The sequence below is a fragment of the Alosa sapidissima genome, chromosome 7 (assembly GCF_018492685.1).
Source record: "Alosa sapidissima isolate fAloSap1 chromosome 7, fAloSap1.pri, whole genome shotgun sequence".
NCBI classification, from domain to species: domain Eukaryota; kingdom Metazoa; phylum Chordata; class Actinopteri; order Clupeiformes; family Clupeidae; genus Alosa; species Alosa sapidissima.
This window is the reverse complement of record NC_055963.1, coordinates 29,851,472-29,876,344: the sequence shown is the minus strand read 5'-3', so window position 1 is coordinate 29,876,344 and position 24,873 is coordinate 29,851,472. Positions and strand designations below refer to the sequence as shown.

The 24,873-nt window shown below is 42.4% G+C and overlaps 1 protein-coding gene and 1 long non-coding RNA gene across 9 annotated transcripts in view; one reads left to right on the top strand and one right to left on the bottom strand.

Moving 5' to 3' along the window:
• The window catches only part of LOC121713037 (neurogenic locus notch homolog protein 1-like), a 37,836-nt gene extending 17,339 nt beyond the window's left edge, over positions 1–20,497 (top strand). For 4 of the 8 annotated variants that reach the window (XM_042097287.1, XM_042097289.1, XM_042097290.1 and 1 more), the window contains 12 exons: positions 3,579–3,671; positions 3,786–3,932; positions 4,233–4,388; positions 4,460–4,645; positions 7,000–7,224; positions 7,466–7,621; positions 7,692–7,877; positions 18,662–18,754; positions 18,869–19,015; positions 19,316–19,471; positions 19,543–19,728; positions 20,358–20,497. In XM_042097287.1, coding sequence (XP_041953221.1) covers positions 3,579–3,671; positions 3,786–3,932; positions 4,233–4,388; positions 4,460–4,645; positions 7,000–7,224; positions 7,466–7,621; positions 7,692–7,877; positions 18,662–18,754; positions 18,869–19,015; positions 19,316–19,471; positions 19,543–19,728; positions 20,358–20,398 — 1,772 coding nt within the window. In that variant the 3' untranslated portion in view covers positions 20,399–20,497. The other 4 variants (XM_042097288.1, XM_042097294.1, XM_042097292.1 and 1 more) reach the window with 4 other exon arrangements.
• The window catches only part of LOC121713041, a 46,024-nt gene extending 21,830 nt beyond the window's left edge, over positions 1–24,194 (bottom strand). Inside the window, exons 1-2 of the long non-coding RNA XR_006032729.1 lie at positions 23,977–24,194; positions 20,508–20,591 (exon numbers count right to left, since the gene is read on the bottom strand). This is a non-coding gene — a long non-coding RNA (uncharacterized LOC121713041). The remainder of the gene's footprint in view (positions 1–20,507; positions 20,592–23,976) is intronic.
• Positions 24,195–24,873: the final 679 nt, after the last annotated feature.

Genomic DNA, 24,873 nt, shown 5'->3' with positions numbered 1-24,873 from the left:
ATGCGCGACATATTTTCAAATGCAGCGCTGCCTTCCCGGAATGCTTTGCGGGCGCGTTAAAGTCGCTTGACGTCACCCATAGGACTAGAGTGGAATGCGACACGACAAAATGAGTTGTCGTGCAAGTGGATCGGCACCGTTAGCCTACTGGTTAGCGCTTCCGACCAGTAGGAACGGCTGAAGTGCCCTTGAGCAAGGCACCTAGCCCCTCACTGTTCCCTGAGCGCCGCTGTAGCAGGCAGCTCACTGCGTCGGGATTAGGCTACTGTGTGCTTCACCTCTCTGTGTGTTCACTGTGTGCTAAGTGTGTTTCACTAATTCACGGATTGGGATAAATGCAGAGACTGAATTTCCCTCATGGGATCAAGAGTACATACACTTTATACACACACACACTATAAGGTATTGAATAAATACAAATACTGTGAACAAACACTTTTTGACATTTCATTAATATTTTTTCCTATTCAGCAACACAAACATCATCTTTAAACTGTAACGGACACCCCCCCTCAACATTCAAAATCAATTGTATGCACCATATTGCTATGTAGCTAGCATAGTAATATTATACACCATGTGAAAGCTTGGACTTTTGGGAATCAAAAAATTACCATTTTTTATGTACAGTCTGTATAGTGCTTTACATTGTCAGATTGATCATATGTCAAATTTAATCCCTGCTGCCCTCCTCCGCTTTTGGTGCTACCCTGACCTCTGGCTGCAGTGTAGCTGCAACACAGTAAGTAGATGCAACATATTTTGTACTGAAATATTCAAAAGAATCCTTAGAAATTGAATCTTCATGATGTTTTATCCAATATTAGTTGTGCAGATGTATAGTGTATCTTATACACAACCATTGAACCAACAAAGTAAATGCAAAAATAGAGACTTTTGTGTAATTATTCCATATTTTGTGTAGTCATTCTATATCAGAACACCTGACATATAATCCAAATAGTCTACAAGAAACCTCAGAGTGTTACCTTTCATTTGAGACCAAGATTATGCTTCTAAAGAGGTTCCTACACAGTAAGGCTTTTATTGTCAGTATGCATTTTGGGTAACCAAAAGTCCTATGGGGAGTTTCCATAGGGAATTTTACAAAACGCATGAGCATACTTTGGTAAATAATGGTCTAACTAAAGCAGTGTTTCTCAAAGTGTGGTCCGGGGACCACTGGTGGTCCGCAAGCTATCCCAAGTGGTCCGCGAACAGACGTGGTAAAATATCATATAGATGAGTTGTTTGCAATGTTGAACCAAATCCAAATTAAATCCTATTAATCCAAATAGTTATAGTAAGCTATGTCAGTTTAAATCATATGAATCCTCTGACACAATAAGCAAAGCGTAAAAAGGCAAAAAGCAGGTGGTTTAGTAGGCCCAGTGTTGGGGAGTAACGGAATACATGTACCGGCGTTACGTATTCAGAATACAAATTATGAGTAACTGTATTCCGATACAGTTACAAGTTAAATAGTTGGTATTTAGAATACAGTTACATTGTTGAAATCAATGGATTACTTGACGATACTTCTCTGTTTCATAAGTTTGTTCACTCTCTAAATAAATTAAAGCAACTCCATTTCCCAGAAGCTCCTGAAAGCAAAATGATGAAATTGTTTACATGTTTAAATCCAAGCCCCGCCGTCTTGCACTAGCCTCAAAACGCAGCCAGCGCGCATTATGGACGCGTCATCGGAGACCCTGAAATGACTGTTTGCACAGCAAATTAGGAGTAAAGTAAGTGGAGGTAACTCCTGTTACTCACTGATCGTGGTTCCTGATGTCTGTTCAAAGCAAAAGCCTAGTTCAGACCTAGGCTACAAAGCCTAGTTCAGACCTACAATAAAACCAATCTCTAAAATAGGCACTGCATTCTACGTGTTTTATTCTAACTTAAAATAGCTTCATGGATTATTATTTTTTCTAATTAGATCTACATTTACGTTTTAAAATGAATTATATGGTTCAGCATCTGAAGAATTATTCTTGCGAGTAGCCCTAGCATATTTTAACGTGCGGTTTTTGATTGTCATTATTACGCCGATCACGCTCATTTTGAGAGCACTGATATAGGCTACAGTAGCCCATGTTTACATTTACAGGTCATTTGCGTTCCACCTGTCACATGCGCCCCTCACTTGTACTGGGTTGATGCCACCGAAAAATCTCACAGGCACACCTTAATTATAATTTATAAATTAATTAATTAATTTAATTAATTAATTATTAATTATAACTATATTAATTATATTAATTAATTATTTTAACGTTGTATCAGGTAGCTTAGTTGACTTTACATTCTCCTATGTGGGTCTAACACTTGGAACAGAAGAACACACCAGAATAGGCCTGCTTAGTAGGCCTAAACAGGATTTGATGACCGCATTCCTACACTTATAAAATGCAATTCAATGCGGAAGTAATCTAAGTATTCAGAATACATTACTCAGATTGAGTAACGTAACGGAATACATTACAGATTACATTTTTGGGCATGTATTCTGTATTCTGTAATGGAATACGTTTTGAAAGTAACCCTCCCAACACTGAGTAGGCCTATTGTGTACAGGTCTACTCTTTTTTTTTTTAACTAAGTGGTCCGTGAGTTTTTGTTGAATTGGTTAAGTGGTCATTGGTCTGAAAAAGTTTGAGAAACACTGGTCTAAAGTACTCATTTTTCATTCTATTTTGATTTACTTTTGCACAAAGCTTCACAAGACCTGGTGCTAGGGCTCAGTTGTGTTTCTAAGTCCATTCAAGTGACCTAGAGGGCTGAATTGTGGTCAGCTCAGAGATGCTTGCAATCTGGCAGGAAGGAAAAACTATTCTAGTCTCTGCAGTCCTGTGTCAGTACATCACAGTTATTCTGATGGTCTCTACTGAAACTACTGTGTCTCAGCTTTCCAAAGCGGTCAAGCATTTGATGGTGGGTCATATTGGGTGAGAACAGTAGCTTCTAGAGTATAAGAACAGTGCGATTTCGACCTGTCCGAAATAGTTAAACCACACAAAATTGTATTGTAAATGAGAGTATACCAGAGTCCTATGTACACCATAGTAATTTATTGATATGCCACATAATGTCCTGCTTTTTGGTGTTATGGAAATGGTCACCCTAGGTGGAGCAGCCATAACGTCACCATCTGACAGTTGGTTGGCCTGAGTTACTCAACCCACCATTGCGAATCTGTGTCATTTTGGATAAAACTTTCACTTTCACTTTAGTCAACTTTAGTAATTTGGTCTTTCTCCCATATTTAGACATGTCGGAGAGGAAACTAAGAGTAAAAAGCCATGTAGTTCTGTCAAACATTATTGCATGGCTGCAAAGTAGTGAAATGTAGATTGTTGGTATGTAGAAGAAAGTTGGTGTGTAGTTTGATGACTATATTGGATATTCTTTAAATACTACAGAATAACATGTGCCATGTTTAACATGTTTCTTCCTAGATTCTGCATGCCTATTTATATGAAGCTGTAACCTGTTAATTACAGCTCTGTGATGTTTTCAGTGAATGGAAGCTATCTCTCTCTCTCTGTCTCTCTCTGTCTCTCTCTCTCTCTAAGGCTTTGTTGGTCCGCAGTGTGAGGATGTAGTTTGTGGTCAGCACATATGTCACAATGGGGGAACGTGTCTAAAATTACGGGAGGACGGATCAGGTAACACACACACTGGGTTTGAATTCGACATAGGTACCCTTCGACTGAAAGAACAATCTGTGGAAAAGGCCATTTTATGTGCAGCTAATGGAAACTATTATACTTTGTTCCCAGTCAAGTTCTGCAAATGTGCGAGTGGCTGGACTGGAGAGGACTGCAGCGAGAACATTAATGAGTGCGTAAATGCAGCTTGTTTCCAGGGAGCAACTTGCAGGGACAGAGTTGATTCATTCTTCTGTGAATGTCCACTAGGGCGCACTGGTGAGAACTTTTGTGTGTACAGTATGTGTGTGGACATTGCCACTGGAGCCAAGACAACTGTTGATAGCAGCAGCATGAACTTGCTTGATTCACAGATTCCCCTGATTCTATCCGTCTTAAAAGAGTTTAATCTGATGCAAAAAGTCCAGCTGCTTTGAAATGTTCAGTAAACATGATGTTACATCCTGGTTGTGAAATAATTGTATTGTTTGATAATTATCGATACTTGTTTGATAAATTATCATTTTACAGCATTGTTAAACGTTGAGTGATTTACGGATATGTATTCTGTCTTTATAGGTCTGTTGTGTCATTTAGTCGATGCCTGCATAACCAATCCATGTCCACAAGGTAGCAATTGCGACACAAACCCAATAAATGGGAAATTCATCTGCACCTGTCCTACAGGATATGTGGGTCGTGACTGCAGTGTAGACATTGATGAGTGCTCATTAGGTAAGAGACACTGATTATGTGTTTGAACATGTAAGTATGTTCTTTAATTTGTACTTGATTTGAACTTCCAGGCCATAACCTATGTGAGCATGGAGGGCACTGCATCAACACTGTTGGGTCCTTCTCCTGTCGGTGCCCAGTTGGTTACGCAGGCTCACGCTGTGAGTTAGAAATTAACGAGTGTGCATCCAATCCATGCCAAAACGGTGCAACATGCCTTGACCAGATTGGAGGATACAAATGTATCTGTCATCCAGGTTTGTATATGTTGTATACATTTGTATAAGCATGTGTGGTGGAACAGCAGTAACGTTACCATCTAACAATTGGTTGGCCTGGGTTAGATAGTAGTTACTTTTTCCCCTGGCATCCCGTGGAACCAATCAAGTCGTATCTGATATAGGCGGGCCAGAGGCAAGCTAAACTGATGACGACAGCGCTGCAACGTTGGAAACATTGATCGTAGTGTTATCCAATTGCGTCGAAGTCCGGAATCATTCAGAGTAAACATTGGTCTAGTGCAGTGTTTCTCAAACTTTTTCAGACCAAGGACCACTTAACCAATAAATAGAAACTTCACAGACCACCTAGCTAAAAAATAAAAAAAACAGTAGACCTACTTCAACAGTATATTACACAATAGACATGCTCACTGAACAACCTTGCTTATTATCTTGGCACCTTGCTTATTGTGTCAGAGGACTCATATGATTTAAACTGGCGTAGCTTACACAGTGTTGCAGAACTGTTTGGATTTACATACAAGTTGGTTCAATATTGCAAACAACTCATCTATATTATATTTTACCACGTCTGCCCGCGGACCACTTGGTATAGCTTGCGGACCACCAGTGGTCCCCGGACCACACTTTGAGAAACACTGGTCTAGTGTTATCCAATTGCGTGCAGTGAGATTTTCAAATGCCTGCTTGGTGCCGCCCCTCGAGTTGGGACATTACATTGTTCGTGGCCAGACCCTTAATCTTTCTAGATAATCAGGGTCTGGATTTTCCAGGCTATAGTTTGATGACTCAAGCCCTATATTGAATATTCTTTAAATACTAAAGAATAACATTTGCGCCATGTTTAAAATGTTTCTTCCTAGATCCTGCATGCCTATTTAGATAAAATCTGTAACCTGTTAATTACAGCTCTGTGATGTTTTCAGTGAATGGAAGCGCCCTCTCTCTCTCTCTCTGCTGGTCCGCAGTGTGAGGATGTTGATTGTGGTCAGCACATGTGACATAATGGAGGAACGTGTGTAAAAATTAAGCAATGACCACCTAGAGGCCGTTCTTCTATATTGTGAATATAGCACAGCTGAGGGGTGTTGTTAGGCACGAAGCGAGCAGCTTGCCGTTAAACAACCCTCAGCTGTGCTATATTCACGATATAGAACGGCCTCTCGCGGCTTATTGCTTTTAGAAAACAGCTACAACAACACATTACATTTACATTTATATAGCGCTTTTCTCGATAGTCAAAGCGCGTCACATGGATGGGGGGACCTCACTAGTAACCACCACCAATGTGTAGCACCCACCTGGGTGATGCACGGCAGCCATTATGCGCCAGAATGCTCACCACACACCAGCTTGAGGTGGAGAGTGAGGGAGTGAACGAGCCAATTACAGTGGGGGATGATTAGGGGGCCAGATTGAATGAGCCAGGTTGGGAATTTAGCCAGGACACCGGGGAACCCCCTACTCTTTGCGATAAGTGCCATGGGATCTTTAATGACCACAGTGAGTCAGGACCTCGGTTTAACGTCTCATCCAAAGGGGGGCATCTCCTACAGTGCAGTGTCCCCGTCACGGCACTGGGGCATTGGGATCAATCTTTTTTTGGCCAGAGGGAAGAGTGCCACCTACTGGCCACCCACCAACACCACTTCCAGCAGCAACCTAGTTTTCCAAGGAGGTCTCCCATCCAAGTACTAACCAGGCCCACACCTGCTTAGCTTCAGTAATTCAGGTAAGACAAGACAAGACGAGCTACCACACATAGGACATTAGAAATTGATAACAAATAATCATGAAATTTAACAGCTATTTCATCTACATATGTCCATTCTTCCACGGAGTCCCCATAAAATAGTTCCACCGCTAGTAGATTCTTATCTGCATTGTTGCTCAGCAACTTTGAATTTTAACCATTATGCATTCTAAGCGCATTAATATAGAACGAAATGCGGTCTCAGCTGTGCTATATCGGGAAAAAATGCAACGGCATCAAATGTGATTTAACCAATCATAATTAAGGACCGGAACTATCCGTTTAATAACTCTAAATGGTTCCTCTTGTCAATGTGGAAAACAGTGGACAGGTAACACATTCACAAGACAGACAGGGCAGTCCAAAGTGTCACTAGGTAGACACGAGACATAGTACATAAACCTGGCCATAAATGATTTGCCTGTACTGTTCTGCAATCCCCCAAAATATCTTAATGTTTGTTGTTGTCTTTTTCACTTGCACTTTTCACCATTCAGTGGCTGAAGATAAAGTAAGAACAGCTGCGACACTGTTTGAAGAGCGATTGTGGGGTAGATTCGGTTCCCCTCTTCATGTTGCAAACTGACAATGCTAAAGCACTCGTCTTTGATTCTAGGTCAGTACTGCACAGAGAAGGACTGCTTTTCCTTTGGTTGGTGCAAAAATGGGGGAAAGTGCTTAAAAACAGACACAGGGAGTCACTGCGAATGTGCGCGTGGCTGGACTGGAGAGGACTGCAGCGAGAACATTGATGATTGCCTAAATGCAGCTTGTTCACAGGGAGCAACTTGCATTGACAGAGTTGACTCGTTCAGCTGTGTTTGTCCGTATGGACGCACTGGTGAGGACAAAACAGTCTTTGACAACATTAAAATCAAACAAATCATAAACAAATAACAGGGGCAATTAATGAAGTCTATTCATTAATTCATTAAAGTGTTTTTTAGGCGGGGAGTAAATGTAAGAAGAAAAAGGGGTTTGTCATTAATTTGGAGGGTATTCTCAGAAATAACATGCTATTAAATGATTGAAAATGTCCAAGTGTTGAATGCTATGCTAGTTTCTGTGTTATGTTTTTATAGGTCTGTTGTGTCATTTAGACGATGCCTGCATAACCAATCCATGTCCACAAGGTAGCAATTGCGACACAAACCCAGTAACTGGGAAATTCATCTGCACCTGTCCTACAGGATATGTGGGTCGTGACTGCAGTGTGGACGTTGATGAGTGCTCATTAGGTAAGAGACACTGATTATGTGTTTGAACATGTAAGTATGTTCTTTAATTTGTATTTATTTGAACTTCCAGGCCATAACCAATGTGAGCATGGAGGGCGCTGCATCAACACTGTTGGGTCCTTCTCCTGTCGGTGCCCAGTTGGTTACGCAGGCTCACGCTGTGAGTTAGAAATTAACGAGTGTGCATCCAATCCCTGCCAAAACGGCGCAACATGTCTTGACCAGATTGGAGGATACAAATGTATCTGTCATCCAGGTTTGTATATGTTGTAGCCTATATGTTTGTACATGTGTAGTGGAGCTAGGGGTGGCCAGACGTCCTGCTTTAGGAGGGACTGTCCTGATTTTCAATGCCCTGTCCTGCGTCCTGCGCAACATCAAGCAGAACGCGTATTTGTCCTGCTTTTTGAGACAGGGTTGAAGAGCGGAGTTCTAGAATCTTTGCTGGGACACAGCACAACGTCCAATGCAGTAACATATCTAGTCTAACAAATTGATTAAGAGCAGTGTCAGATAAATATATGTGCAGATATCATTGGTTAAAAACGTAAACAAGGTTCTATGTGCTGCTACGTCATGTATTGTGGCTAGGGCTGGGAAGGTAACCGAATTACCGCAATACCGCGGTCACGTGACCCCATGCCGCGGGTCTGAGCTCGTCACCGTCATCACCGCAAAAAAATAAAAAAAATCTCAAATTCCGGGTTGAAAACGTAGCAGAATCTCAGAGATATTCACGTTATGCAGTCAGTTTAGACGTTTGCAGGTGGCTAGCCTAGGCTACTTGAAGTCGAAACCTATAATTGGCCTGCACATGTGTGCACGTAGTAGGCCTATGTAATGTCATGATGTGTAATGTGATGAACTATTTTATGACATTGATACTCAGAGAACCACAGTTACGTTAAGTAGGCTAACCCTCCGTTTTCAAAACAAAACTTCAACACTTATCATCAAAATATGAAGCAAACCCGACCTATCGCGTTTGTGTTGGGGAGCGCGATGTTCCAACATTCCATTTGTTTAGCCTAGGCCTACTAAGCAAGAGTAGGGGAGAACTGGCAGAATCGTACCACTTTTCCATTCTCTCCGTTCAAACTCGATTTGCATAAAGCCGTTAAACGCGAAAGCTGTGAAATTTGGCCAGAAAGGAGTCATAGCCTACATGTTTAGTTCATGAAAGAATTTAAAACTGTCAGACACCAAACAGGACGAGGACCACAAAAGCGTCACGTTCAAAAGTTTATTTAAGGGTTGGGGGTTTCAGGGGTTCCGGGGGGGGTACAGGAGTACCAAGAGTCTGCGTGTGTGTGTTCCCCCAGTAGCCGAACAGCGAAGGCAGGAGCTGGATGATCCGGGAAGTCCTGGGGGAAACACACACACAACAGCAATTGAAACGAAGCAGCAGTACAGTCAAGGACTAGGCGGTATTCGTAGAAGAGGGACGGAAGGCAGGTCAAGATTACCGGGGCTGGAGAACACAGAAGTAGTCGAGCGGGTCCGGGATCACAGGCAAAGAGTCAGAGGCGTTTTCAATAAACAGGCAGGTAACTGGTGCTGGTTGCAGACGATCTGACAAGTGTGGACTGAAAAGCAAGGCTTTATATAGAGGGCATGATGAGTGGTGAATGCAGTGCAGCTGGTAGGTAACGAGGGTGAGGCAGAGCAGAGCAGGAACAGGTGGAGGTCATCAGACTTCAATCAGCACGTGTTACCAGGCAGAGAGAGAGCTCATGACAGAACCCCCCCCCTAAGGGACGGCCCCAGAAGTCCCCAAGAGTGACACCACGTCGGGAGGGCGGAGGGGAGCCGGTGGAGGGCTAGAATTCCTCCGAGCGGTCCGAGTGAACATCCTCATCCTCGGAGGGAGCTGGAGGGTCGTGGACAGAAGACGGGACAGGTACCGAGACAGGGTCAGGGTCAGGCACATGACAGGAAGCCGGGCGGGCAGGACGGTTAGGGACCCCTCTGGGGCGGCCCCTACGGATGTATTCGAGGTTTTTGTGATCGGTCCAGACCAGGAACGGAACTGTGGACCCCTCCAGCCAGTGACGCCACTCCTCCAGGGCAAGCTTGACAGCCAACAGCTCACGGTTTCCAACATCATAATTGCGCTCTGCAGGTGAAAGCCGGCGAGAGAAAAATGCACAGGGGTGCAACTTGTTGTCCTCCTCTGCCCGTTGAGAGAGTATGGCCCCGACTCCCACGTCTGAGGCATCCACCTCGACAACGAACTGCCGGTCTGAATCCGGCATCTGGAGGATGGGGGCAGTGGTGAACCGGGCCTTGAGGGTATGAAAGGCTGTGTTGGCCTCTGGGGTCCAGGAAAAGGGGTGTTTGATGCTGGTCAGAGCTGTGAGGGGAGCGGCGACGGAGCTGTAGTTCCGGATGAATTTCCGGTAGAAATTGGCAAAACCGAGGAATTGCTGCAGCTTCTTCCTATTCCCCGGAACTGGCCAGGAGGTAACTGCCGAGACCTTTGCGGGGTCCATCTGGATATTGCCTTCAGCGACGATGTATCCCAGGAATGACACAGTCTGAGCATGGAACTCGCATTTCTCCGCCTTGACATAGAGAGAGTTCTCCAGGAGCCGTCGAAGAACCAGCTGGACATGACGGGTGTGTTCGGACAGAGTTCTGGAGAAAATTAAGATGTCGTCCAGGTACACGAAGACGAATTTATTCAGCATGTCCCGCAGCACATCATTCACCAGCGCCTGGAATACCGCTGGGGCGTTGGTGAGGCCAAATGGCATTACCAGGTACTCATAATGGCCGGTGTGGGTGTTGAATGCTGTCTTCCACTCGTCACCCTCCCTTACTCGCACTAGGTGGTAAGCATTTCTAAGGTCCAGTTTGGTGAAAATAGTGGATCCCTGGAGCAATTCAAAAGCAGAGGTGAGTAAAGGCAGAGGGTACCGGTTCTTCACTGTGACATCATTCAGACCTCGATAATCAATGCAGGGGCGAAGAGAACCATCTTTCTTTCCCACAAAGAAGAACCCGGCACCAGCAGGAGAGGAAGACGGGCGGATGAGTCCAGCTGCCAGGGAGTCCCTGATGTAATCCTCCATAGTTTTTCTTTCAGGAGGGGATAGTGAGTAGAGGTGACCTTTGGGTGGAGCAGTCCCAGGGAGGAGATCAATGGCACAGTCGTACGGACGGTGTGGGGGCAGAGATGTGGCTTTGGTCTTGTTGAACACCTCTCGGAGGCCATGGTAACATTCAGGGACATTAGAAATGTCGTGGGCAATGCTGGGGGGTACTGAGCCGGGGGGCAGCGAGGCAGCACGCAAACAGGTCAGGTGGCAGGCATTTCCCCACTCTTTCACAGTTCCGGAGGCCCAATCGAGGTGAGGATTGTGGAGACGGAGCCAAGGGTAGCCCAGGATTAGGGGTTGGCCTGGAGAGCTGAGCAGGTGGAAGCGGATGGTCTCTCGGTGGTTTCCTGACACCATCATTGAGATGGGGGCTGTGATGCTGGTAACTGTGCCAATTGCGTGACCGTCCAGGGCCCGGGCTGGAACAGGAGTGGACAAGCGATGGCTTTCCAAGCCCAGCTGACGAGCAAGTCCTGTGTCAATAATGTTTGCTTCTGCGCCAGAGTCCACCAGGGCTGCCAGGGTGTGGGTGGAATCAGACAGGTGAAGACAGACTTGGATGAGGGGTTTACGGCTGATGGAGGGCTGAATGTTCATTGAGCTCATCCGGATTCCTCCTACATCTGGTGAGCTCCGGCTTTTGCTGGACAGGTGGCGACTCGATGACCATCACCACCACAGTACAGGCACAAGTTGGAGGTGATGCGTCGCTGGCGCTCTGCAGGGGTTAGGGAGGTGCGGCCGATCTCCATCGGTTCAGACTGGTCCGGCTGGCTAGATGGTGTGGCAGGTGCGGACAGAAGGGCAGTTGGGACACTCCGTGTGCTGGTGGATGGACTCTGGCGCCCTCTCTCATGACGGCGGGCCTGGATCCTGCGGTCGATGCGGACAGCCAGAGCAATGGCTTCATCAAGAGTGGGGGGTTGATCATGGGAAACCAGCTCGTCCTTTATGTAGTCCGCCAGGCTGTGGAGGAAAGCATCCACCAATGCTTCCATGTTCCAGGAGCTCCGACTTGCCACGGTTCGAAAGTCGATGGAGTAATCCGCAACAGTCCTTCTGCCTTGGCGAATACTCATCAGGATCCGAGATGCCTCGGCTATTGTGGATTCCAAATCGAATACCTTGAGCATCTCCTCTGCGAATAGGTTGAAGGTTGCACATGCTGGGGTCTGGCGCTCGAACTCCGCCGTTCCCCAGAGTCGAGCTCGGCCCGTCAGGTGAGTGATCACGTAACCGACCCTCGCCCCTTCAGTGGCAAAAGTCCTGGGTTGCAGGGTAAACTGGACACGGCAGCTCGTCAGGAACGCCCGTACCTGGGTTGGGTCGCCGCTGAACCGCTCTGGATTGCCGATCCTGGGTTCTGGGGCTCCGGCAGCCACGGTAGCAGTGGACTGGGCAGGAGACTCGGGTGCTGGGCCGGTGAGCAGGCTGGCTGGGGCTGGGCCGGTGGGAGCAGGCAGAGGAGAAAGGTTGGTGAGAAGTTGAATGATCATTGCAAGTTGTTGCTGTTGCTGCTGGAACTGCTGACGCTGGCTCAAGCCGGCTTGAAGTAGGGAGGCAATGTCAGCAGTGTTGCGGTTTACCTCTCTCTCTGTCTCTTCCAGGCGTTGCATGGCGGTGGGTGGTTCTGGTTCGTCGGTTTCCATGCTGGTTCGACCGTGCGCTGGGTCCATGTTTGGTCAGATCGTACTGTCAGACACCAAACAGGACGAGGACCACAAAAGCGTCACGTTCAAAAGTTTATTTAAGGGTTGGGGGTTTCAGGGGTTCCGGGGGGGATACAGGAGTTCCAAGAGTCTGCGTGTGTGTGTTCCCCCAGTAGCCGAACAGCGAAGGCAGGAGCTGGATGATCCGGGAAGTCCTGGGGGAAACACACACACAACAGCAATTGAAACGAAGCAGCAGTACAGTCAAGGACTAGGCGGTATTCGTAGAAGAGGGACGGAAGGCAGGTCAAGATTACCGGGGCTGGAGAACACAGAAGTAGTCGAGCGGGTCCGGGATCACAGGCAAAGAGTCAGAGGCGTTTTCAATAAACAGGCAGGTAACTGGTGCTGGTTGCAGACGATCTGACAAGTGTGGACTGAAAAGCAAGGCTTTATATAGAGGGCATGATGAGTGGTGAATGCAGTGCAGCTGGTAGGTAACGAGGGTGAGGCAGAGCAGAGCAGGAACAGGTGGAGGTCATCAGACTTCAATCAGCACGTGTTACCAGGCAGAGAGAGAGCTCATGACAAAAACATATGTTCTAGAATTTAAAGTATAATATATAAGTAAAATATGTAAAGAATTTAACTTAACAGCGACATGTAGGTCTAGGCTGGCTAGCCTAGGACCTACCTTTGTTACAACCTGACGCAGCCATTAAAACGTGCGGTAGCCTAACGTTGTAACACTAGCATAAGCGTCATGAATGTAACAGTTCTAAAATCGTGATAGCCTTGTTGATAAACTGCTTATTTCTGTCATGTCTGAAGCATTTGGTCCAGTGGTCTTTGAAGTTGCTGCGGCTGTCTAAAGTTGAATTGGCTGTGATGGCTGATGTTGGCACAAAATGCATAATCCAATTCCAATCCAATTTTTTTTTTTTTTTTTGGGTGGGGGGGTATACCGCAAAACCGCGGTAATTTTTTGCTAAGAAAACATCCATACCGTACCAGCCCTAATTCCGGCTTCAATGACAGAAAGTTAACGGTACCGATCCACTTGCACGACACTTCATTTTGTCGTGTCGCATAGATGTCGCGCTGCCTCCCCACGTTCAGTCGTGTGTGGCCGTTTTGTTTAAAATAGTGTTAATTTCGTCAGACGAGACGAGAGAAAATATGTTCGTCAACGACCTTTTTTTTCATGACTAAGACGAGACGATGACGAGACGGCAGTAATGTCCTGAAACACTGACTAAGACTATCTTAAGATGCATTATTGTTGACGAAAAAAGACGAGACTAAAATGTTTTGCATGAAATAAAAACTAAGATAAAATCTCTCTTCATTTTCGTCTACAAAATGAGAAGACAGAATATCTAGCTGTTACGTTTTCAAAATATTCCGAATGAGTTCATACGCAACAGCTTTCCTGTAGGCTGGTCTACATGCTGTTGCTGCAACCCTGTGGCTGCAACACGAAACTACATGGAACAAGAACACTGGAGATTTCTGCCAGAGTTAGCAAGCTAACTACCTAAGCTTTATGCCACAAAGCTACATACCCAGAAGTTGAAGCTTCTCTCATACAAATTAACATCCCCCAGAATGTCCATACGAAAATGTTCATCATGTAATGTCAACTATTTAACTAGTTAGACTGATGATGCAAAGTTTGCTAGCAAGTAAGCTAATATGGAAAGTTCGCTAGCAAGTTAGCTATGGCTAAGATGGAGAGTCTGTTTGGGGAATGTGTTGTGTTTGGGCGCATATCGCCATCTAGCGAGGCGGAGTAAAACATTAATACTTTGGCCTACGACAGTGTTTCTCAAACTTTTTCAGTTTCAGGACCACATAACTAACCCTAGCTAAAAAAAAAAAAGATTAGACCTACTTCAACAGTAGCCTATAATTAGTCTACACAATAGGCCTACTCACTGAACCACCTTGCTTATTGTCTTTGCACTTTTCTTATTGTGTGGATTCATACTGTATGATTTAAACTGGCATATCTTACATAGACAGTGTTGCAGAACTGTTTTTACATACAAGTTGGTTCAATATTGCAAACAACTCATCTATATTATATTTTACCACGTCTGCTCACGGACCACTTGGGATAGCTTGCGGACCACCAGTGATCCCCGGACCACACTTTGAGATACACTGGTCTACGAATATGACAGTGGTCCAGTCAAATCTTTTACTGTCTATGGTCAAATCCCAGCTGAGCTATAGTGTTAATTTTGTCACCTATTTTTAATTTAGTCTTAGTCTTAGTCTTGTGATGAAATTTGTCAGTTACCAGATCATACTCTGTTCGTTTTAACGTATCTTAAGTGTTTTTCCACAAATGGACCACAATTTTAGGCATGTACTTAACAGTATACAACACATTAATAGCCTAAACAAACTATGCAAGCCATTTGGAAATCTTGTTTTATTTAAACTACTCAATGCAATCTCAAATCCTTACCAGAAACACCAACAGTCAATATATTCATCCAAATCCTAGTTACGTTTGTTTTATGGACTACTAGGTGGTCGTGGAAGAGATCGTTAAAACATTATTTGTCTTGTAAGCAGAACCAAAGTTTCACAGGCACCGTTGTGGTAGAACAAAGGACCTACAACCTCGTCCTTTTATTGGAGAGTCGCCTCGCGTTCAACGGATTCATTTGCATAAAGATGGGCTTCGCCCAGCTTTTTGATGCGCGACATATTTTCAAATGCAGCGCTGCCTTCCCGGAATGCTTTGCGGGCGCGTTAAAGTCGCTTGACGTCACCCATAGGACTAGAGTGGAATGCGACACGACAAAATGAGTTGTCGTGCAAGTGGATCGGCACCGTTAGCCTACTGGTTAGCGCTTCCGACCAGTAGGAACGGCTGAAGTGCCCTTGAGCAAGGCACCTAGCCCCTCACTGTTCCCTGAGCACCGCTGTAGCAGGCAGCTCACTGCGTCGGGATTAGGCTACTGTGTGCTTCACCTCTCTGTGTGTTCACTGTGTGCTAAGTGTGTTTCACTAATTCACGGATTGGGATAAATGCAGAGACTGAATTTCCCTCATGGGATCAAAAGAGTACATACACTTTATACACACACACACTATAAGGTATTGAATAAATACAAATACTGTGAACAAACACTTTTTGACATTTCATTAATATTTTTTCCTATTCAGCAACACAAACATCATCTTTAAACTGTAACGGACACCCCCCCTCAACATTCAAAATCAATTGTATGCACCATATTGCTATGTAGCTAGCATAGTAATATTATACACCATGTGAAAGCTTGGACTTTTGGGAATCAAAAAATTACCATTTTTTATGTACAGTCTGTATAGTGCTTTACATTGTCAGATTGATCATATGTCAAATTTAATCCCTGCTGCCCTCCTCCGCTTTTGGTGCTACCCTGACCTCTGGCTGCAGTGTAGCTGCAACACAGTAAGTAGATGCAACATATTTTGTACTGAAATATTCAAAAGAATCCTTAGAAATTGAATCTTCATGATGTTTTATCCAATATTAGTTGTGCAGATGTATAGTGTATCTTATACACAACCATTGAACCAACAAAGTAAATGCAAAAATAGAGACTTTTGTGTAATTATTCCATATTTTGTGTAGTCATTCTATATCAGAACACCTGACATATAATCCAAATAGTCTACAAGAAACCTCAGAGTGTTACCTTTCATTTGAGACCAAGATTATGCTTCTAAAGAGGTTCCTACACAGTAAGGCTTTTATTGTCAGTATGCATTTTGGGTAACCAAAAGTCCTATGGGGAGTTTCCATAGGGAATTTTACAAAACGCATGAGCATACTTTGGTAAATAATGGTCTAACTAAAGCAGTGTTTCTCAAAGTGTGGTCCGGGGACCACTGGTGGTCCGCAAGCTATCCCAAGTGGTCCGCGAACAGACGTGGTAAAATATCATATAGATGAGTTGTTTGCAATGTTGAACCAAATCCAAATTAAATCCTATTAATCCAAATAGTTATAGTAAGCTATGTCAGTTTAAATCATATGAATCCTCTGACACAATAAGCAAAGCGTAAAAAGGCAAAAAGCAGGTGGTTTAGTAGGCCCAGTGTTGGGGAGTAACGGAATACATGTACCGGCGTTACGTATTCAGAATACAAATTATGAGTAACTGTATTCCGATACAGTTACAAGTTAAATAGTTGGTATTTAGAATACAGTTACATTGTTGAAATCAATGGATTACTTGACGATACTTCTCTGTTTCATAAGTTTGTTCACTCTCTAAATAAATTAAAGCAACTCCATTTCCCAGAAGCTCCTGAAAGCAAAATGATGAAATTGTTTACATGTTTAAATCCAAGCCCCGCCGTCTTGCACTAGCCTCAAAACGCAGCCAGCGCGCATTATGGACGCGTCATCGGAGACCCTGAAATGACTGTTTGCACAGCAAATTAGGAGTAAAGTAAGTGGAGGTAACTCCTGTTACTCACTGATCGTGGTTCCTGATGTCTGTTCAAAGCAAAAGCCTAGTTCAGACCTAGGCTACAAAGCCTAGTTCAGACCTACAATAAAACCAATCTCTAAAATAGGCACTGCATTCTACGTGTTTTATTCTAACTTAAAATAGCTTCATGGATTATTATTTTTTCTAATTAGATCTACATTTACGTTTTAAAATGAATTATATGGTTCAGCATCTGAAGAATTATTCTTGCGAGTAGCCCTAGCATATTTTAACGTGCGGTTTTTGATTGTCATTATTACGCCGATCACGCTCATTTTGAGAGCACTGATATAGGCTACAGTAGCCCATGTTTACATTTACAGGTCATTTGCGTTCCACCTGTCACATGCGCCCCTCACTTGTACTGGGTTGATGCCACCGAAAAATCTCACAGGCACACCTTAATTATAATTTATAAATTAATTAATTAATTTAATTAATTAATTATTAATTATAACTATATTAATTATATTAATTAATTATTTTAACGTTGTATCAGGTAGCTTAGTTGACTTTACATTCTCCTATGTGGGTCTAACACTTGGAACAGAAGAACACACCAGAATAGGCCTGCTTAGTAGGCCTAAACAGGATTTGATGGCCGCATTCCTACACTTATAAAATGCAATTCAATGCGGAAGTAATCTAAGTATTCAGAATACATTACTCAGATTGAGTAACGTAACGGAATACATTACAGATTACATTTTTGGGCATGTATTCTGTATTCTGTAATGGAATACGTTTTGAAAGTAACCCTCCCAACACTGAGTAGGCCTATTGTGTACAGGTCTACTCTTTTTTTTTTTAACTAAGTGGTCCGTGAGTTTTTGTTGAATTGGTTAAGTGGTCATTGGTCTGAAAAAGTTTGAGAAACACTGGTCTAAAGTACTCATTTTTCATTCTATTTTGATTTACTTTTGCACAAAGCTTCACAAGACCTGGTGCTAGGGCTCAGTTGTGTTTCTAAGTCCATTCAAGTGACCTAGAGGGCTGAATTGTGGTCAGCTCAGAGATGCTTGCAATCTGGCAGGAAGGAAAAACTATTCTAGTCTCTGCAGTCCTGTGTCAGTACATCACAGTTATTCTGATGGTCTCTACTGAAACTACTGTGTCTCAGCTTTCCAAAGCGGTCAAGCATTTGATGGTGGGTCATATTGGGTGAGAACAGTAGCTTCTAGAGTATAAGAACAGTGCGATTTCGACCTGTCCGAAATAGTTAAACCACACAAAATTGTACTGTAAATGAGAGTATACCAGAGTCCTATGTACACCATAGTAATTTATTGATATGCCACATAATGTCCTGCTTTTTGGTGTTATGGAAATGGTCACCCTAGGTGGAGCAGCCATAACGTCACCATCTGACAGTTGGTTGGCCTGAGTTACTCAACCCACCATTGCGAATCTGTGTCATTTTGGATAAAACTTTCACTTTCACTTTAGTCAACTTTAGTAATTTGGTCTTTCTCCCATATTTAGACATGTCGGAGAGGAAACTAAGAGTAAAAAGCCATGTAGTTCTGTCAAACATTATTGCATGGCTGCAAAGTAGTGAAATGTAGATTGTTGGTATGTAGAAGAAAGTTGGTGTGTAGTTTGATGACTATATTGGATATTCTTTAAATACTACAGAATAACATGTGCCATGTTTAACATGTTTCTTCCTAGATTCTGCATGCCTATTTATATGAAGCTGTAACCTGTTAATTACAGCTCTGTGATGTTTTCAGTGAATGGAAGCTATCTCTCTCTCTCTGTCTCTCTCTGTCTCTCTCTCTCTCTAAGGCTTTGTTGGTCCGCAGTGTGAGGATGTAGTTTGTGGTCAGCACATATGTCACAATGGGGGAACGTGTCTAAAATTACGGGAGGACGGATCAGGTAACACACACACTGGGTTTGAATTCGACATAGGTACCCTTCGACTGAAAGAACAATCTGTGGAAAAGGCCATTTTATGTGCAGCTAATGGAAACTATTATACTTTGTTCCCAGTCAAGTTCTGCAAATGTGCGAGTGGCTGGACTGGAGAGGACTGCAGCGAGAACATTAATGAGTGCGTAAATGCAGCTTGTTTCCAGGGAGCAACTTGCAGGGACAGAGTTGATTCATTCTTCTGTGAATGTCCACTAGGGCGCACTGGTGAGAACTTTTGTGTGTACAGTATGTGTGTGGACATTGCCACTGGAGCCAAGACAACTGTTGATAGCAGCAGCATGAACTTGCTTGATTCACAGATTCCCCTGATTCTATCCGTCTTAAAAGAGTTTAATCTGATGCAAAAAGTCCAGCTGCTTTGAAATGTTCAGTAAACATGATGTTACATCCTGGTTGTGAAATAATTGTATTGTTTGATAATTATCGATACTTGTTTGATAAATTATCATTTTACAGCATTGTTAAACGTTGAGTGATTTACGGATATGTATTCTGTCTTTATAGGTCTGTTGTGTCATTTAGTCGATGCCTGCATAACCAATCCATGTCCACAAGGTAGCAATTGCGACACAAACCCAATAAATGGGAAATTCATCTGCACCTGTCCTACAGGATATGTGGGTCGTGACTGCAGTGTAGACATTGATGAGTGCTCATTAGGTAAGAGACACTGATTATGTGTTTGAACATGTAAGTATGTTCTTTAATTTGTACTTGATTTGAACTTCCAGGCCATAACCTATGTGAGCATGGAGGGCGCTGCATCAACACTGTTGGGTCCTTCTCCTGTCGGTGCCCAGTTAGTTACGCAGGCTCACGCTGTGAGTTAGAAATTAACGAGTGTGCATCCAATCCCTGCCAAAACGGCGCAACATGTCTTGACCAGATTGGAGGATACAAATGTATCTGTCATCCAGGTTTGTATATGTTGTAAACGTTTGTATAAGCATGTGTGATCGTTCAGTAGTAACGTCACCATCTAACAATTGGTTGGCCTGGGTTACTCAACCCGCCGTTGCGAATCTGTGCCATTTTGGATAAAACTTTCGCTTTCACTTTAGTCAACGTTACATATTGTAGTCAGTCTTTGTTATTTGTATCTATATTTTATTTGTATGTTGTTGTGCAGTTTGTTGATTCAGGACCTATACTGCATATTCTTTAAATACTACAGAATAATATGCGCCGTGTTTAAAATGTTTCTTTTGCATGCCTATCTAGATATAACTTCTGGAAGCTATCATACTTTGTTTCCAGGCCAATCCTGTGAATGTTTTAATGGCCGGGCTTCAATTGTTTAGTTTGTAATCAAAACTAATCTCACACTCACAAAATTGAAAACACTGATCTGTAGGTTACACTCATTGTTTTCCTATTATGTGGGTCTAAAAAAAGAGACTTACATGTATCTGATTTACTGGATCTCAGCAGTCAATTCATTGGAGAACTGTTAAGCATGTTGCCCAGGTGAAAGCTCCTTTGAGATGCTTTGGTATTGTGTGGGGGGATATGTATTAAGGCCTTTTGTGATCCATTTTCCCTTCAGGGTTCTCAGGGAATCAGTGTGAAGTGAAAGGGGGGCAGTAGGGGCACTGATCACATGTTGACCTACTGGAATCAGCACTTCCAATTAGCACTTCCAATCAGTTTGAAAAATAAAATCAATGATAAAAAAAACAAATGAAATGTTACTGACCTTATGCTGTGATTGTTAATCCATTGCAACAGTCATATTCAATGATGTGATTCCTTGTTCTTTTCATGATGTCAAAGGGAACATCTAAGCCAACAACACACACAGCACACAGAAATATGACACCGCTCTTAAAGAATGGATGAACAAAGTATTTGACCTTGTTTCCTGATGTTTACATACTATAGAATGTGTGCAACTTTCTGTCAAAAAACTGGCTCAGGTGCTATTTTACAATCCCATTTCCACCCTATTACAGTTTTTAACAAAACACATTTTTTTGAAACCTGCCACCCTTTTCTCAAAACTATAAGCAAAAATCCCAAATTTTAAACTACATACCCAAAACCTTTGCCAACCTCTGCAAAACTAAACAATCGCCTCAAAACCAAACACTGTCTTCAGTTCATCTCACAAAGCAGTCAAAATGAAAACACTTCTGGGCAGTCATTGGACACTACGTCAAAAAATGGAAAACAGTGTATTCAGGGCAGCTCATATAGCTCCATGAGAAATTGTCATTGTTTACAATACATTAAATGCATTTTGCATCTAAAAAACAAAACAAAACAAAGTAAATAGATTTCATAACTCTAATTTACTGTAAATCCAGTAATCATAAATTAAAAGTATTGAGAACCGGTGTTTGTGTTTACTGTGTTTCGAGAAAACTGAGGTTTCAAAAATTGTTTTAGCAATTGTGAAAAACTGTATGCTGGAAAATACAGGCATTTCAGTACTGTAAATGAGAAGTACATTGCAGCTACAACCTGCATTTGCATCACAATGCAAAATGTGTCTTATTGCATGAGAATGTGCAAAAAATCTTTGGAAGAAGAGTCTATAAGATCTGCAAATTGTGTTTTATATGTAAAAACTGTTTAAGGTTTTGCCAAAAGGGGGATTGATTCAAGAAATGTGTTCAGGCAAATTTGGTTTAGAGAATGAGTTTAGTGTTTTAGCAATTGTGAAAAACTGTATTAATCTGGGGGAATAAAACAGCCCATTTTTATCAACCCCCTTGCCGTTATCTGACACCCACATGAATAATTAACTGAGCATTATGCTGATTGGTTGTCATAATGTAACGTGTGATAGACCTCTGAAGCTCGCCGACAAAAAGAACCAAAGCTACCATCTTTGATCATATAAGAAGTGTTAATAGAAGCTGGCAAGTTGCATTGCACATTAGCTCTGGGGTAGCAAAAAACAAAGTTTGCCGTCTTAACATACTGAAGGTATCCACTAGAAGGCAGAGGACAAAAGTGTGTAGAGCAAAAAGTCTGCATTTCTGATTTCTTCATCTCCTCGAGAGTTTAACAGGTGCAATAATTCAAAATCCCCATGCTATTTTTTCAGAGAAAAAAAGATACCAGATCTCCTTATATGGGGAAAGATTGTAGCTTTTTTGTAGGTGAACTTCAGAGGTCTATAAATCACAGTAGCTTTATAGCCATGCACCAAACTCTCTTTATTCAACAAAGCTAAGGTAAAAAAACATTTTAGTAGTAGTATCATCATTATCTTTGTAGCATCGTCATTCACCTTCCCTATTAAGCCTGTAGCCTTGTGCTACTAAAATGACAGTTATCAGATTAAAGAATGGCGCTAAAAGCATTCAAATGTAATCTGAAAGAGCAAGATAAACTAGAAATGCAATTCCTAAGGAATTACCAGTGCATGAAAATGCAAAAAATATGATGTAAATATCATATGGAGTAAAAACAAATAATTCAGATATAATTACAATAGTGTGTCTAGGGTACATATGATGGTTGTTATGCCAAATTAAGTGGTTTCTATGCTGGTTGCTAGGGTAATCCTGTATGTTGCTATGGTGGTTTCTAGGTTGACATTGTGGTGGTTGGTAGGTTGTTGCTAGGGTAAACTATGGTTGCTAGGGTAGTTGCTAGGGTGTTGCTATCCTGTTGCTAGGGTACTTGAGGTGGTTGCTAGGCTGTTGCTAGGTTAGTTGTGGTGGTTGCTATGCTGGTTGCTGGGTTAAACTCATTGGTTGCTAGGTTGTAACTGTGGAAGTGGTTGCTAGGCTGTTGCTAGGATATTTGACATGGTTGCTAGGCTGTTGCTAGAATAATAGAGGTGGTTGCTAGGCTGTTGCTAGGGTAGTTATGGTGGTTGCTAGGCTGTTGCTAGGGTACTTGAGTTGGTTGCTATGCTGGTTGCTAGGTAGGTGGTGGTTTAATATAGTTGGAATGGCTGAACAGTTAAATAGGTGGATAGTTTAAATGGTTAAATTGTTTAACAGTGAATTATTGTGCTCAGGACTTATTTTGAAACAGTTGTGGACAGAGGAAGCAGTGGAACAATGAGATTGTAGGCTTAAAGCCTGAGAAGCTGACAGTTGGTGCAGGTGGCCTGGCCACCTGGCCTAGGATTCTAATTGCTTACCGGCCCGATTGTGACGTCATCAGCCCAATGTTAAGTCTATGGGGAAATTTTGAGTAGTTTTTAATTAATAGTTTAAAAAGTATAAAAGTTACAAAGATGAAAAATACAAAGCCCAGATGTCACAGGTACCTACGTAACAAAGTTTGAATGAAGTTTCTACGTTAAGCGGTTAAAGCTGCATTAACTGTGTACAGTACAGTGCATTTTCATGCACTGTAACTACACCTTGACCTTTCCCAAATGACTGAAGTAACACAATAAGTGACAATAGAGGTGACAAACCATTTCAATCACAAAACTGTTAGAAAGCAAGTTAATATCTTTACATGATGCCAAAGAGGGACACAAATCAGACCTAGGGCATACTGTGGGCATTAACATGCACCACACTTTGATACACTTATGAGTAGCACTTTCCAAGGTACAACACTGCACCCTCGTGGTCATTGTTAGTACATCAGGTAGGTGTTTAAACATGGTCTATCTAATTTGACAAATAGGCCTATAAGAATATACAGCAAGTAGCACTGTCAAACGATTAAAAAAAATAACTCATTAATATCATATTTTGAAATGAATTAATCTAGATTAATCATGATATTTTCCCCTAAAGACTAAAGCTTATGTTAAACACAACATAAATCACAAAAAGAATTAGTAACCACAAAGGTAAAAGTAAAACACTTTTAGACCTCTGAAGTTCGCCTAAAAAAGAAACCAAAGCTGACATATTTAATCATGTAAGGAGATCTAGGTGTTAATTGAAGCTCTTCATTTCTTAAGAAATACTACTTATTTGATGCTGTTTAACAAATGAGATTTGTAAATGGTGCACTGTCACTTCAAACCCATTCTGTCCATCAGCTCGAGCAAATAGGCTAGCCTGTTTGTGCCACATGTAGCCTATAGCACAATATTCACCATGATAAGCATGATAGTTGGTAAACAGCTTTCATTCCTTTGAAAATAGAAACATGTAATCTCATGAAGCTAGACATGTTCTGTTTGCCTAGCTAGCTGAGTGGAATGCGTTAATCGGCAAACAAATTGAAAAAAGACTCACCAGTTCCATTACACAAAGGCAAAGATAACTCTTCATGTTCTTGTCCATTTTCCAAATCACAGTGAGTGAGTGCAGCCTATGTCAAAGTGCCTTGGCTCTCAGTTTAACTGGTGAGTAGTGGGAACCGGATAAATCCGCAATCTCCTCTAACCTAGTATTTGTTGCATTCAGGATTTCCTTTTATAAACGTCTTATATTAAAAAGGAGATATCAATTATCATCAATGACAAGCCAACTGGAACCTGCCACTCGTTTTCTCTCCCTCTCTTGAGCACGCTCAGACGTGTTCTCAATTAAATGTAGCATATGTTCAAGTTGGATCTTAATGGAAAGGAACCGAAAAGTATCATCTTTATGCAACATGCTGTTTGTGCATTTTGACATTGTAAACGTTCTCTAACAAGAGTGAAAAGCAGTTTGCAGTAAAGCTACTATTTATTGGCTAAATGTTGGTCCCTCCCTCCTGCATAATGCTGTGGTGGTAGGCAGCACTGATCACTGATAAAATGAAACTTTTCACCTACAAGCTCCTCACATACATATGGCATCAGCCCACCACAAAGGAAATAGGTAAACACATTGGGTTAATTGCGTTATATTTTGTAGTTATGCATTTCAAAATTAATCGCTGCAATTAAAGCGTTAATTTTGACAGCCCTAACAGGAAGCATGTTATGGCATTTTTTGGTGAAATTCTTATACATTAGGGCTTTAGAATCAGGCATCCCTCAAAATCTAGAGTTTTGGGCAATCAAATTCAGTTTTGGAATATGAACTGCTGCCAAAGAAAACATTTGTAGAATTGTAATGGCACATACAAAAATAGAATAAAAGTTCAGGTATGTGGTTTTGTTTCCTCAAAAAAAGACGAAAATAGACCACATCATTTCAAGTATT